A 13,788-nucleotide genomic window follows, 5' to 3' on the forward strand; every position below is an offset into this window, starting at 1 on the left:
AGAGAGAGAGAGAGAGAGAGGAGAGAGAGAGAGAGAGAGAGAGAAATTGGATGCGTACATTATAACTTTTCCCTTTTAGAGAACTAGTGACCGTTGCTGGCTCAATTAAGAGTGAGCAACATATTGAATGAGTGGATTGATGGAAATGTATAGTGTACCATTAAAGGCATCCTATATCGTGCAGGCTGCGTATGTGTTTATACAACTGATTGCTACACATCTGATAAGTGAAAGATATCGGGTATTAAAATAAAAATTCTAAAAATCTCACAGGATTACCATAGTTTTATTGTAGCTTTATTATAGCTTATTAAAGTATGCTTTAGGAAGGATGCTGAACGCTGAAGAAGTTGCGTTATTAGTTTTACCGTAGTTTTTTTTTTATAGTTTATTATAGTCTGGAATACGAAGGACATTGAACGATGAATAAATGCCTTACATACACCAATTTTTAAGGAAGTGCAGTCCTACGTGGTGTCTCGCATACCCTGCCAACCTTTAGGAGCGATAGAATCAAAGAGATAAGTGTTGTGTTGTCAATTATATATAACAGTTCTCATTTGCATTTGTAACATACACCAGTTCACCTTCATTTTGGCGACATTTAAATACTGCCACTCATTCAACGCACTAACAACACCATCCCCACAAACATTTCTTATTATCCTCAGTCAGCAGGTAAAAACACCCCATTAGTAGCTTCTTCCATTGCTAACTTATACCAGAAAGGTCGTCCTTCATAATCAGAGACAAGCTTAAGTGGTCATTCTCTCGCCAATAACACCCACCAAGTTTTTTTTTTTTTTTTTTCCTTTCCTTAATTCACAGATACAACATCTCATTAGAAGTTTCCTCCATTGCCAACTACTACCAGAAAGGCTGTCCGTTGTAATCAGAGACAAGATTATGTATGAGGTTATTTTATCGACAACAACAACCACGATTTTTTTTAATAGGTGTCAGCAGAGAACAGCCCATTATTCTCTGCTTCTTTTGGTATTTTGTAAGATTCAGGATTGTCTTTTGCTTCGTCCAAAGGTCATTTGCCGCGCCGTCTCTGCCAGCGACAATTCTTTTCCTGTCCTCTCCTGGGATTATTCTTTGTGACATTATTATTTTTTTTTCCAAAGGATTTGTTTCTTTTTACATTATCAGTTTTGTGTTATAATGAACTTGGTGATGTTGCAGATGCAGTCACCTCGGTTTCAGCTGGTGCCTCAAAAGGAGAGAGAGAGAGAGAGAGAGAGAGAGGTGTGTGTGTGTGTGTGTGTGTATTGGACGTGTATTGAAAAGAAATAGTTTCCTGGTACACAAGAGCGTTTTCTTGCTGTTCATTACTGCAAGCTCCTCAGCACACTCTACCGCCACCACCACCACCACCTAGCAATGATCAAGCTCTTCACAACCCACATCACCATCCTGCACTCCTCACCACCACACGCCTACATCACCCATCGCTGCTTCTCCTTTCACCACTTCATTATCCATACTATGCTTCACACCTTCCCTTTCTAAAAAAGTGTGTGTGTGTGTGTGTGTGTGTGTGTGTGTGTGTGTGTGTGTGTGTGTGTGTGTGTGTGTGAGCGCATTTATTTTGTAATTTCCTTGCGTTTGTTCTGTAATCTTATATCAGTTCTTGCAACTGTGGTCAATAAACTATTTGTCTATCCATCTTTCTATCAGTCTATCTATGTATGTATCTATCTGTTCATCCAACCATCTAGCTATCTTTATCTGAATGTGTGTGTGTGTGTGTGTGTGTGTGTGTGTGTGTGTGTGTGTGTTCGTGCGTGCTGGATTTACTAGCTATTATTCTTCCGGTAGGAACTTCGAACTCAGATAATCCGATCCAGAGATAAGACTGACACCTTACACACACACACACACACACACACACACACACACACACACACACACACACACACACACACACACACACACACTCAAGAAGGGCATTAACTGCTTGGTCATCAATGGGAAACACTAAGCTACATAACCGAGGCACGAACCCGAGCCTATCAAGTGTCAGTGAAGTGTGTGTGTGTGTGTGTGTGTGTGTGTGGCGTACGTGCATAGCATGCGTGGTCTCATAAATTCTCTCATCCCGACGACCTTCTTTTACAGTTAATGACAGAGTAAAGATCCCAGTGTTCACGCTTTCTCACATACACACTCACACTTTCACAGTTTCACATCTCCGAGTTGAGCTGAAAAGAAAATCTAGCCTGGAATGCGCTTGTAGTTTTTAATAACTCTTTCACTACTATCCGACACACCGTTCCTTGATCTCAAACCACTGAGACGGTTTCTCTCCAGTAATTCTCTCTAGATATTGTGCTAGCAAAAAAATAAATAAATAAATAAAGGAAAATCTCGTCTTCTAATTGCCTTTTCTCTCTTCTTTTTTTCTTTCTTGTGGACTCCTGTAAAGATTTAATACGGTGTTTTTAATACTCTAATTTGGTATATGTCGCATTGAAAGGGTTAAAAGATTCACAAGATAACAAGGAAACTGCAGCAGCATGACAAAACAATAGGCAGCTCTTTTATTAAGACGCACCTTAGAGTCATATGTAAGTGTGTTAATCATGAAATCCTGAGAGATGAAGAACTCACACTACGGTAAAGGTTAAACGAAAGAGTGATTAGCATTTTTGTGAATTACAATAAACTTTCTTTTGCTGCATTTTCTTCGTGGAGCTTTCGGTTTCTCTGTGACTTCGTTATGTTTTATATTTACTTAATATTTTGAGCTGTTTAACCATTATTGCAGAGAGAGAGAGAGAGAGAGAGAGAGAGAGAGAGAGAGAGAGAGATTCCAACATATCGTATAGATATTGTACGCAAAAAACAATATTGAGACAGATTTCATCCTTCTGGCTCATTAGTTGATTATTGAACACAACGAAACATTTATTGGACACTCGAACAATATTGGATGGAACCAAACATTATTAGAAATATTCTTTCATTTTCGGGATCAAAAACCCCATGGATGGTTATGATTGCCCTTATTATCTGTCGTGACTACTGAGGAAACACCAATGACAGCCGCTTACTGACTCAAATGTTTCCTTGTAAAACTTGAAAATGGAAATTGTGTTAGAATTTTTATCTTGTAAAACGGGAAAATTAACATTGTGAAAATTGTGTTGGAACTTTCATTTTTTCTTGTACATAAAACTTAAAGGTGGAAATTGTGTTAAAACTCTTATCTATCCTCGTAAATCTTGAAGATGGAAATGTTTTGTGAAGCTGCAAAAAGTACAGATTCACGCTTCAATTCGAGGCTTTGGGAAGCGCACTTGTACTCTCATTGTGACGAGAAAATGTGATGATACTCGTGATCCAGTTCCCGACTTCCTAACACATTTCGCATTGTTCCGTTATTATCGCCTTATCAGATTGACTGCGTAACTGACCAGATTCTTACAGTTTCCCTCGTGCTCTTGTGTTCTTATGTTCATTTGATCATGAAATGTAATTGTTAGCTTCATTTTTGTAATGTACACTAATTTTCAGAATAAAAACAGATGAACTACAGGTAAATTAAGAAATACATAAGGTATAACTATCCAAGTATCCATCATCTTGAATTTTAGCTTGTAAGGGCAGCTTAAACACTAATTTGTACATAGTGAACACTTTTAACAATGGTTTGTCTTCGATTTCAGCTATTCCTGTTCAATCGAAATTGATAAAATTCAGTTATTGTTGTTCATTATTTCTTTCCAGCTCAGTGCTTCTTGTGATATATGTAGAACAATCTTATCCAAGTCAAGACGGAGGCACTTTTCAAAGTTGGTAAAATTAAATTATTGTTGCTCAGTATTTAATTCGCGTTCAGTTCCTTTAATATACACGTAGTTATGTATTCATGTACAACATTATCAAGTCAGCAGGGAGGCTCTTCAGCCCCGTGAGGCGTGAGAAGTGAGCACTGGAGGCCACCGTGAGGAGACAGCAGGAGTTAGGAATTCTTGGGTTGCCGAGAATACAGACAATAAACAAAGAGAAAGGAAATGTTTTACCCAATACCCTTATAGCCCTGGGCGAGGCCGCGGCTGCCTCCCACGGTACTCTCACCTCACACCTGCACCCACGCCGCGCTACTCACCCAGCAGGACAGCCAGCCGGACCCGTCGCACCATGGCCACCTGCAGGGAAGAAAAGACTTGTAAACATACATAGCAAAGGAAAATGCGTGTTTTCATGGTGCGCTAAGCTGTTGTTTGTGTTTTCACTTCTACTACTGTGTTTGGCTAGTCTGGAAGCTAAGATTTGTTTTCACAGCATACATTGATTGTAGCTTCCAAGACAAATTATTCAGGAAATTCTATTTAGTGAATCAACAACTAAAACGACTACGAGACGTGAAGAATAATCAGTATCTTGATACGTAGAAGTTTATGATGGATCCGTAACCATTGTATACGTCTAAGATCATACACACACACACACACACACACACACACACACACACACACACACATGATAGGCTATTTCTCGTAAAAAAAAAAAAAAAAAAGTGCTTCTCGTGAATAACCTGAATGTTTTTTTTTTTTTTTCTGATCGTAGCAGTTGATGGTGATAATGGTGGTTATGACGGCAGCGACAGTGGTGATGGTGATGACGGTGGCGAAAGCAGCAGCAACATTTGGCAATGATATACAACAGGATACGTAAGCTTAGTAACCTTCCGTGTAGCAACATCATTGTCTGTCCTTCCTTTTCCAGTGGCAAGAAGCACATGTGGTGACCTCTATCTCTGTTCCTCAGGATGTTCAGTGGCAGAGAATTTGTAACCTTATTTTGTAACCCTGTTTGTAATCTTGTTCGGCTGCTTTCATATGGCGGGCGTGTTGCGCGAGCCAGATTTTTGTATCACTGACCTCACTCACACTGACCATCGTGGCGACAATCGATAGCCCCGAACAAGATAGTCAAGACACATCACATCGCACTCGCCATTAAATTTGTCTTTGTTTATAGAATATTCTTTCTCTTATGCTGGTGTCGAGTGTGAAAGAGCCAAGCACCTTTATACAGCACCAGTAACAAGAACAAGACCATGAGTCCCGCGGGAGAATGGAGGCGTAGACGTGGCTGTGTTTCATGGTGCGTCTGAGGTTGCAGTTCCCAAAGACGTTGAACCTTGGGTGTGAAAGGCGGGAGATGCAATCTAATCCTGTTCAGGGCATAGCTGTCAATAGAGGTTTGCTGGCAGAACATTAATACGTATGTGGGGTAGACAGACCATCAAGGCTTTGAATATTACTGACTAATTACTCATATTGCGCTACTGACTGGATTAAGAAGCTGACAGATTATATACGTCTTTTGTCTACACACACACACACACACACACACACACACACACACACACACACACACACCAGACAAACAAACAGGTTCTAAGTTGCACTTATGGGAATTATTTTCTTGCATGCTTTTACAGATGCACGAACATCCAGCCATAAATCGTGATCTGCCTACGTCACTGGTGCATACTGACGCCTCGCTCCCCGAAATTCATGATGAAGGAGAGAGCATCATGTGGGAAGTGACGGTGGTCCTTAAATGTAAGAATGGTACCGAGAACTTGATGCATAAATGAAAAGCGAAAGTGCGAAAATTTGGGCCCTGCAGCTCTCCTTTACGAAAGTCAGCACATTTTCACTTTCGAACCTGCTTAGGAATTACGTTCGTAGCGCCAAGAGATACGAACAAAGAAACCCCTGTGCATTCAGGTGGTGGCGGCAGGAGTCGCTGTCACTCTCAGCCGCAGGTCCTTCTTCAACCTTTTGGAGAGCATCAAGGGTGAACTTGCCATTGTCGGTCATATCGTCTTTATTTTCGTCTTGCTTTTTGTTCAGCTCACCACTCGAGGTCAAAGGTCTCGCCCTAGAGACCTTAATGGACTTGTCATCCTACCTGCAGCTTCCACATCGGGTACTGGATGGTGAGGCGGTGACGTCGGAGCGCAGTGGTGGTGAATGTGATGATGAGGACGGTGGTGGTGATGGTGACCGTGGGGATGGTGAGAGATCGCTGTGGTGGTGACGATGGTATTGATGATGGCTAAGACAGTGGTGACAGAAAACAGCAATGGTGAAGATGTTGGTGGCATTGATGATGGGGATGATTGTACGTACGTACAGTGAGTACACGTTTTGTGGAAGTAAGAACAGCGACAGTGGTAGTAGTAATAGCAGTGGTGATGATGACGGTGGTGGTGGTGGTGGTGATGGTGGTGATGGTGGTGGTAGTGACGTGGCTATTATTGAAGTGCGTCAAGTCACACAAGCTTTCCTCCTTCCTTCGGTGGCAGTTGCTTAGCCTTTTCTGCACCAAAACTCGTGTATTGCACCAAACATCAATAATCCTAATGACGATAGCAATGATGATAGCACTAACAGCAAAATTATAACTGCACAGCATGGCTCACGTCAGAGATGGAACAATAATCACACCAAGACGAAAAAGAGTAGAGGTTATTCACCCCACACCCACCAAGACACACACACACACACACCCATATACACAGCCAACGTACTCAGCAAGATCCAAACTCACGCCTTAGGGATGCGAGCAAGTAGGCGATGCACGGAGAAGAAAGCGACGATCAGAGTGAAAATAAATTGCTGCAAGCTCGTAAATTGTCGGTTTGCTGAGTTTTGTGTTCTCTTTACTAAAGGAAATAAGTTCATGAGAGGAGGCGGGGGAATGTGAACCGAGAGAAGTGACAGAGCTGAAGAGATTGCGACACAACGACACGAACTTGAGCTACATTCGCCGAAGAACTGAGACTTTGTGCACCCCGACGTGAGGTACAGCATGTGTTCTCAGCTTCTGCTTCGCTACTTCTACCTCCCACGACCTCCGTCACAGCAGGAAACGCTCCAAGGACACTAAAATAACATGTGTGTGTGCGCGCTCGGAAATCGAGTGCGCGCCTCAGAACTGGAAAAGCAACGAGAATGTGGTGGAGCCCCTTATGGCAGCAGCGGGGTCATCCGTGTGTGAAAGGGAGAGTGGGGGAGTGGCTCGTCTGACCGCTGCACACCTCTCAGCCTTATCGTCCCCGCTTATTTGTATGGGTTCCCTGTTGTGCCTCTGTCTTCTTAACGGGCCGTGCTGTCTGAAGGAAAAGTACAAGGTGAAGCAACAACACGTAGCTAATTTATCAGGATTTGGAGATGCTGTCGACGAGCTCACAGTTTCGATTATCTTTCTCATGCTTCCTGGTGATGAAAGGTTTGGTGTAGCTTGCTTCTCCGACCGTGCAATGAATAAGACTTCCCGTCGAAAGTAAAATTTGATGATAGAGAAAACGAATTAGTTGTAATTTTGGTTGTATCGTCACGTGTACTTGCACATAATCACATCTTGACTAATCGTAAAAATGTCATCCTCGGTGTGATTCGTTTATCGGTAACTACGGCAACTACAACTTTCTTAACTGGAAGGTTTATTAATTAAAGGGAAAAGTCGTATTTTTTTCTTTTTACAAGCTGAATTCTTGTAAACAAAGAAAGTGTGTCGTGTTGCTCCAGCGGCTTGGCAGTTTTGCAACACTGCCGCGACTTCAATTTTTGACTGGTTATTACTGGTTGTGGTGGCCGTGGTTGTGGTGGGAGATGTGACCATTGGTAGTGATGGTACTGATGGTAGTGGTGGTGAGGTAGTGTGGATGGCAGCGATACTAGTATCTTACCTAACCAATACCTGTTTCGCTTTTCCACAATCCTCCACGTGACATATTTTTCATCTGATGAATCGTCTCCCGTTTCGAATTTCTTGGTTCTTCGTGTCTACTGGCACGTTATCTGCGCCTCGCTTCCACGGCGCTGCCCTCTCACTCGCGCTACTCAGTGAAGTGGCTGAGTTTGCACAGACCACCTCCAGCACTCTCTCCCACCGCCACCACTGCCACTTTCTCCGCCGCCAAGCCGTCCCGGTACTGCACGCCTGGAGTCTTGGGCCCCGCACCACCTCGGCTCCGCTCCGCTCCGCCCCGCCCCGCCTCCCCAACTTGACTCGCTCACTGGTTTACGTTAGTGTTATTTCGTTATTCCTTCATGAGGCGAGTAAGAGAGAGAGAGAGAGAGAGAGAGAGAGAGTAAAATGAACACAAAATATATTAATCTTCGCAGAAACAAATGTTTGTAGCATTTCCTCACGTTTGCCAAGAGGATACGTATGGATCTAACAAGTTATGTATAAGTTGCTATACGTGCGCACGTGACAAGTAAATAGGCCAACTACCAAGACGTCCGTCCAACACTCCACTTTTTAGTCATTTGGTCGAGGGAGCGAAGAACAGCAGAGAAAGTCACAGAGTTCCTAACTGTTCCGGCAGAGGCGATGACAGAAAGGAGGCTCTTCTTGTGTACGTACTCTGGGCGTGATGACTATGAGTTAAAAGCATCCCAGTTATCTGTAGATTTGATAAAAAGCCTTTTACGTAGACCATCCAGTTTTGCGTACTTCTGCGGAAGGAATCTTGTCTTTCCGGAAAAAAAAAAATGTTGTATGAATAACTGCTATAAAGAAGAGAAAATGAAGCACTACAGCGAAAAAAAAAAAAAAGAATAAAAAAAGAAAGGTAGAGAGAGTTAGCAAGAAAGGGAGAGTTGATGAAAGGAGGTTTCAGCTCCTGCGTGCTTAGCCGTGCTGTTTATAGAGGAACCCGCGCGTGAGGCCAGCGAGAGAGCCTCCTATGGAGCTGTGTTGCTTCCAGACATCAACTTAGACAAAGGTTCTACTTTTAGAGACAAAGTTCACATTTCGTCATGATTTTCTGTACGTCATCCTTTATCACAGTCAGACGAGTATGCTTTAGTTGGTACTGAGCTATTAAAGAAACACACGGCTATTCTTAGGAAAAACGTGCTCATACCTTAACATGACATCTTTGTAGCCCATTGTGCTTCTCCTGACAAGAGACCACAATGGAAGCCATGGTTAATGAGAAACAGGTATCTTTGAGCTATTGCAGGACTCAAACCGGACCCCAAATGTGAGGCAAGAGCTTTACCACGTCACCACCACTACCACCGCCAGCACCACCACCACTGCCTCTCCCGACCAGCGATACCTTCCCTGTGTGTGTGTGTGTGTATGTGTGTGTGTGTGTGTGTGTACGGTGCATCCCAGAAAAAAAAATGCTAGGAGAAAAAGACATTCATTCGTTCGATTTTCTTGCAACTTCTCTTACTTTGTTATGTTTTCTTACGTTCTAACCAGAATGTCCTCACCGGTGCGTTACCGTCGACTAATCAACTCTCGAACATTGCGTCTATTTACCATTTTTTCTTACATCTAATTTCAAACAACTTTTATCCTCCAACATCTACACTAAGCAACGATTCATACTAAGTTAACTGCAGGAGATGAGTGTGGGAGTTATTTGCTATCCACGGAACATGAAAAATTAAAACTTAGAATGAAATAATCGTCATTTATATACATAACTGTACACTAATTTTATGTAATACTAACTGTACCTGTCGTATTAATACACCTGCCTGTCGATATGCCACTGACTTAATACTTTTCAACCTGTTGCACCTCTCCTTCCGCGTTCCCTTTCTCGCCCTCCCTTGGCGTCATTTATATATAACTGTACTCTAATATGTGATATTAGCACTACATGTTGTATTAATCCATCTACCTGTCGATCTCCTACCTGCTCAATATCTCACCATTTCCTCCTACCTCTCCTTCCCGCCTCCCATCACTCGCCCCACCAACCGTTGAGTCAGGAAGCGTCTAACCCTCCTGCGGCAGATGGCAGGAGAAATTAGCCTCAATAGGAGCAGCAGCAGCAACAGTTTCACGGGTTTCTCGACTTCACCTCCTGAAAGATTCCTTCAGGGTAAGAAAGGAAGTGAGGTAGGAAGTGATGGCAAAGTGGTGGCGGTGGTGGTGGTGGTGGTAGAAAGAAAATAAGGAAGAAGAGCAGCATCAGTAGGAGAAAGAGGAGGTGGAGGAGGAGGAGGAGGAGAAAGAGAAAGAGGAAGAGGAAGAGGAGGAGGGGGAGGGGGAGGAGGAGGAAGAAAAATAGTAGTAGTAGTAGTAGTAGTAGTAGTAGTAGTAGTAGTAACAAAAGAAGAACAGTAACAAGAATTAATAACATACTCGTACATTTTTAGTCAATGAAGTAAGATATCAAAACGATGCAGTCTGTTGTAAGTTCAATTTTCCCCTACTTTTTTCCCCCTTCCTGGAGTTGTCGTGTATGCCGTTACTCAATAATGCGCAATTAACCTCGCTTTTGTTGACCCTGATAATTTGTGTTTTTTTTTCTCTCCTAGTGAGGAAGGTATACGTACAGTACATAATAACTACGCAGAATCAGTGAACGTACTAAACGACGAGAGAATAAGCCATAGTCCTTCATTCAAACTTTCTTAGAGCCCACCTGCCTGCTTCTCTGCCTTCGAAACCACGCGCAGGCAGTGAAAGCAAGGACCAGCTGATAACTTATGCCACTTATTATTCAGACCAGTCAGTGTAGCGTTATCATATTTCGCCACCGCATTATGTACAGTATACTATATCCCCGCCATTCTTAGGCCCGTATTCCTAAACGCTTTGAGTTTTCACAGGGAGTATTTTTCAAAGGCTACAGAGGTGATTAGATAGGTTTTCATAGGACTTTTCTTGTTGATGGTGTAGAATCGCTCATAAACTCTCACCAGAAACATGAAAACCCTGTTGAAAACTCTAGAAATTTTCATCACAAGACACTCAAAATGTTTAAGAATATTATCCTTAGATGAGACACAAGAACAAAAAAAGTTAAAGCCTTGGACTGAATTCCCTAACATTTCAACGTTTCGTCTCGACTAATTTCATCAGGCTGTAATATAAAGTTACTATAGTGTTTTCAAGAGTGATATTATTCAGCGAGAATTCCCCAACACTAATGGTGGAGAAATTGCACCATGAGACCTCGACTAATCATCTCTGTAACCTTTGGAAATAGTTCTTATGAAAGCCCGAAGAGATCTTAAGAATACGAGACACAATGTCAAGTAAAATGTATCAAAACCCACAGCAAATACACTGCCTGTGATAGGATTAATTCTGAAATGGGTTATTCTGCCCCACTTAAGAATTATGTCAGTTAATCAATGAAGAAAAAAATCACCTTGGTGGAAGAAAAACTAGCCAATGCTCTCCTTGGGTACCGCTTGATGCATGTTTACGGGTACGTTACGCAATGGGCTGAGTGATCCTTTGGTCTGACTGTGAGTATGGAAGCAATGTGGCTTTTAGGCCCGTATTCTGAAACGCTCTCTCACCACAACTATTTTCAAAGGCCACAGACATGATTAGCCGGTTTCTCAAGACTGTTTTTCGTGTTAATATTATGCATAAATCTCGTTAATCTGCCACTAGAACTGTAAAAACACCGTGTCACTTCAACTAGAGCCTTTTGAAAGTAGTGGAGGTGCAGCGCAGAAGTGTTTCAGAATATGGGTTGTAGTAAGGCTGCATTCTGTTGGAGACATGACAAGCTGATGTGATGCTCCATATCTGTGAGATTTGTGTGGCAATGTGTGTGTGCTGTGAGGATGTGGTGGTGCTTCTGTAGATACGTTGTCAAGATTCTTTGGTTTGACTGTTGGTATGGGAGCAGTGTGGCTTATGGTAAGGCTGTATGTGTGATATTATAGAGATGTGTCAAGCTGTAGGGATGTTTTATGGTTATGGAAGGTTCTTGTGGTAATGTGCGTGTTCTCTGGTGATGTGGCGTTGCTGTAATGATGTACGAGTGTCAATGTGACGGTGGTGTGGTGGTGATGTGCAGCTATAAAGGAAATCAGGAATGTTAATAGAAATAGTTAATAGTGGAACAAAATTAAATGAAAGTATGCAAAGATGATGGCAGATGTGACGGAGCTGCTTGGATGTCATGAAGAGTCTTGAGTCTTGTGTAGAAGGAAGTAGTCTTGTGTAGGTCAAATGTATAGGCTTTTGTAGGTCAACTGGTCTTTCGCAGTCACTTTACGTATTCTCCTAAATTCATGGGAATAAGTTGAGGGATGAGGCTTTGAAGATGCAGTTGAGGTGTTGGGAGAGACGCAGTGAAGGAGGGAGCTTGTGTGTGGTGACTGTGGTGGTGTGTGAGATGTGAGCTCGTGCGTGGAGTGAATGTATGCCTGTTTTTAGTGACCGTCGAGTTCTGCTGAAGCCAGTTTTCTGTTTTTGCTCCTTACTCTAAGCTGGATTCTCCTTCGCCAAGGCTACTGGGAAAAGGGGATACGGCACAGGGAGGGATGCGAATAATTATGATAATGATGCAGGAAAGAAGAAAGGAGGAAGAAAGAGTAAGGGAAGGCCTGGAGAGAAGGAGCAGCAGCTTTGTGGTTATTTTATGCTTTCCAGGAAGTCACTTAGGTAAGAGTGACAGGGAGACGTGTGTGGAAAAGGGGAAGAGCTCGCTTTCTCACGATTAAGGTGTGAACTGGTGGGAGAACCGAACGTGAACCAAGGACAGCACAGGCACAGACATAGAGACACACAGAAACACAGCCATAAACACACAGACACACAGCCATGGACACAGACGAGAAATTCATTTATATTTATTTCCTTGTATGTGTGTGTGTGTGTGTGTGTGTGTGTGTGTGTGTGTACCAGCTTCCTATCATTCTCTATCTCTCTCTCTTTCGCAACTCAACTTTATAATAACTATCACACACACACACACACACACACACACACACACACACACACACACACACACACACAGACACACACACACACACACACACACACACACACACACACACACACACACACACACACACACACACACACACACCATCTAGAACAGCAACAAGTACCGTAAGCACCGCCACCACTACCATCACCACCACCACCACCACCACCGTCACTTTTCCTCGCACAATCAGCGCCACACAATCTGCACAATGAAGGCCGCTTACCGCTCGCTCACTCACCCGTCTCCTCACACACACACACACACACACACACACACACACACACACAGACATGCAACACAGTCACCAGCCTAGGTTATCATCGTTGCTTATAAGTAAAGACATCTAACGTATATATATAGATTAAACACATGAGGCTAAGGTTACATGTGCCGAACTAGAAAAAAAATTCTTGGGTACGCACACACCACTTCCTATAGAAATATCAACAAGGTCTCTTTTCTTTGCTTCAGTCACTTATTTTTTTTAACAGAGGCTTGAAAGATATCACTTACAGCTGCCTGACCGTGTAGTGGCTTGGGTACAGCAGCTCCCGCGACAATCACACAAACCCTCACTCAGAGGTCGACGAAACGACACTCCTCCCTCTCACCTGCCGTGGCTCAGGTGCGCTCCGGCCGCCGCGCCCAACGTCTCGTACCTGAGGCTTGAGGAAGGGGAAGGGGGGTCAGGAGAGGAGAGGTCATCAGGTTACTCAGGTGTACGCTTGTTGACCTCCAGACAGATGTGTTGATTGAGAGAAATAGATACAAGTAGGCTAACAGTTTGACGTGAAACTAAATCATTTCAAAATCTCTTAAATAGTTCTGGTGTTATTTTTAGTTTTTTTTTTTTTCCACTAATTTGTTTTCACTGCCGTTTGTTGAATGGCTTATCCAATTCAGCCTTGTAGTCTCATGCATGAAAACCTACAGAAAAAAAAAATTGCAGGAATACTGATGAGACGTTTCCTTGTGGGCCACAGTCACCTCCGTCACGGGATTGCTAAGAGCCGCCTCGCAAGACATTCGACTGTAATCTTTCAATACTT

The 13,788-nt window shown here is 42.9% G+C and overlaps 1 protein-coding gene across 2 annotated transcripts in view; it reads right to left on the bottom strand.

Annotated features, from left to right (window-relative positions):
• The window catches only part of LOC135107354 (uncharacterized), a 33,203-nt gene extending 19,833 nt beyond the window's left edge, over window positions 1-13,370 (bottom strand). The window contains exons 1-2 of one of the 2 annotated variants that reach the window (XM_064017093.1): window positions 13,253-13,370; window positions 4,118-4,157 (exon numbers count right to left, since the gene is read on the bottom strand). In XM_064017093.1, the coding sequence (XP_063873163.1) occupies window positions 4,118-4,151 (34 nt within the window). In that variant the 5' untranslated portion in view covers window positions 4,152-4,157; window positions 13,253-13,370. Of the gene's footprint in view, window positions 1-4,117; window positions 4,158-7,717; window positions 7,877-13,252 lie in introns of those variants that run through there. The other variant, XM_064017094.1, reaches the window with a different exon arrangement.
• Between the last annotated feature and the right edge of the window lie 418 nt (window positions 13,371-13,788).

This window comes from Scylla paramamosain, chromosome 15 (assembly GCF_035594125.1).
Source record: "Scylla paramamosain isolate STU-SP2022 chromosome 15, ASM3559412v1, whole genome shotgun sequence".
Classification (NCBI taxonomy): Eukaryota; Metazoa; Arthropoda; class Malacostraca; order Decapoda; family Portunidae; genus Scylla; species Scylla paramamosain.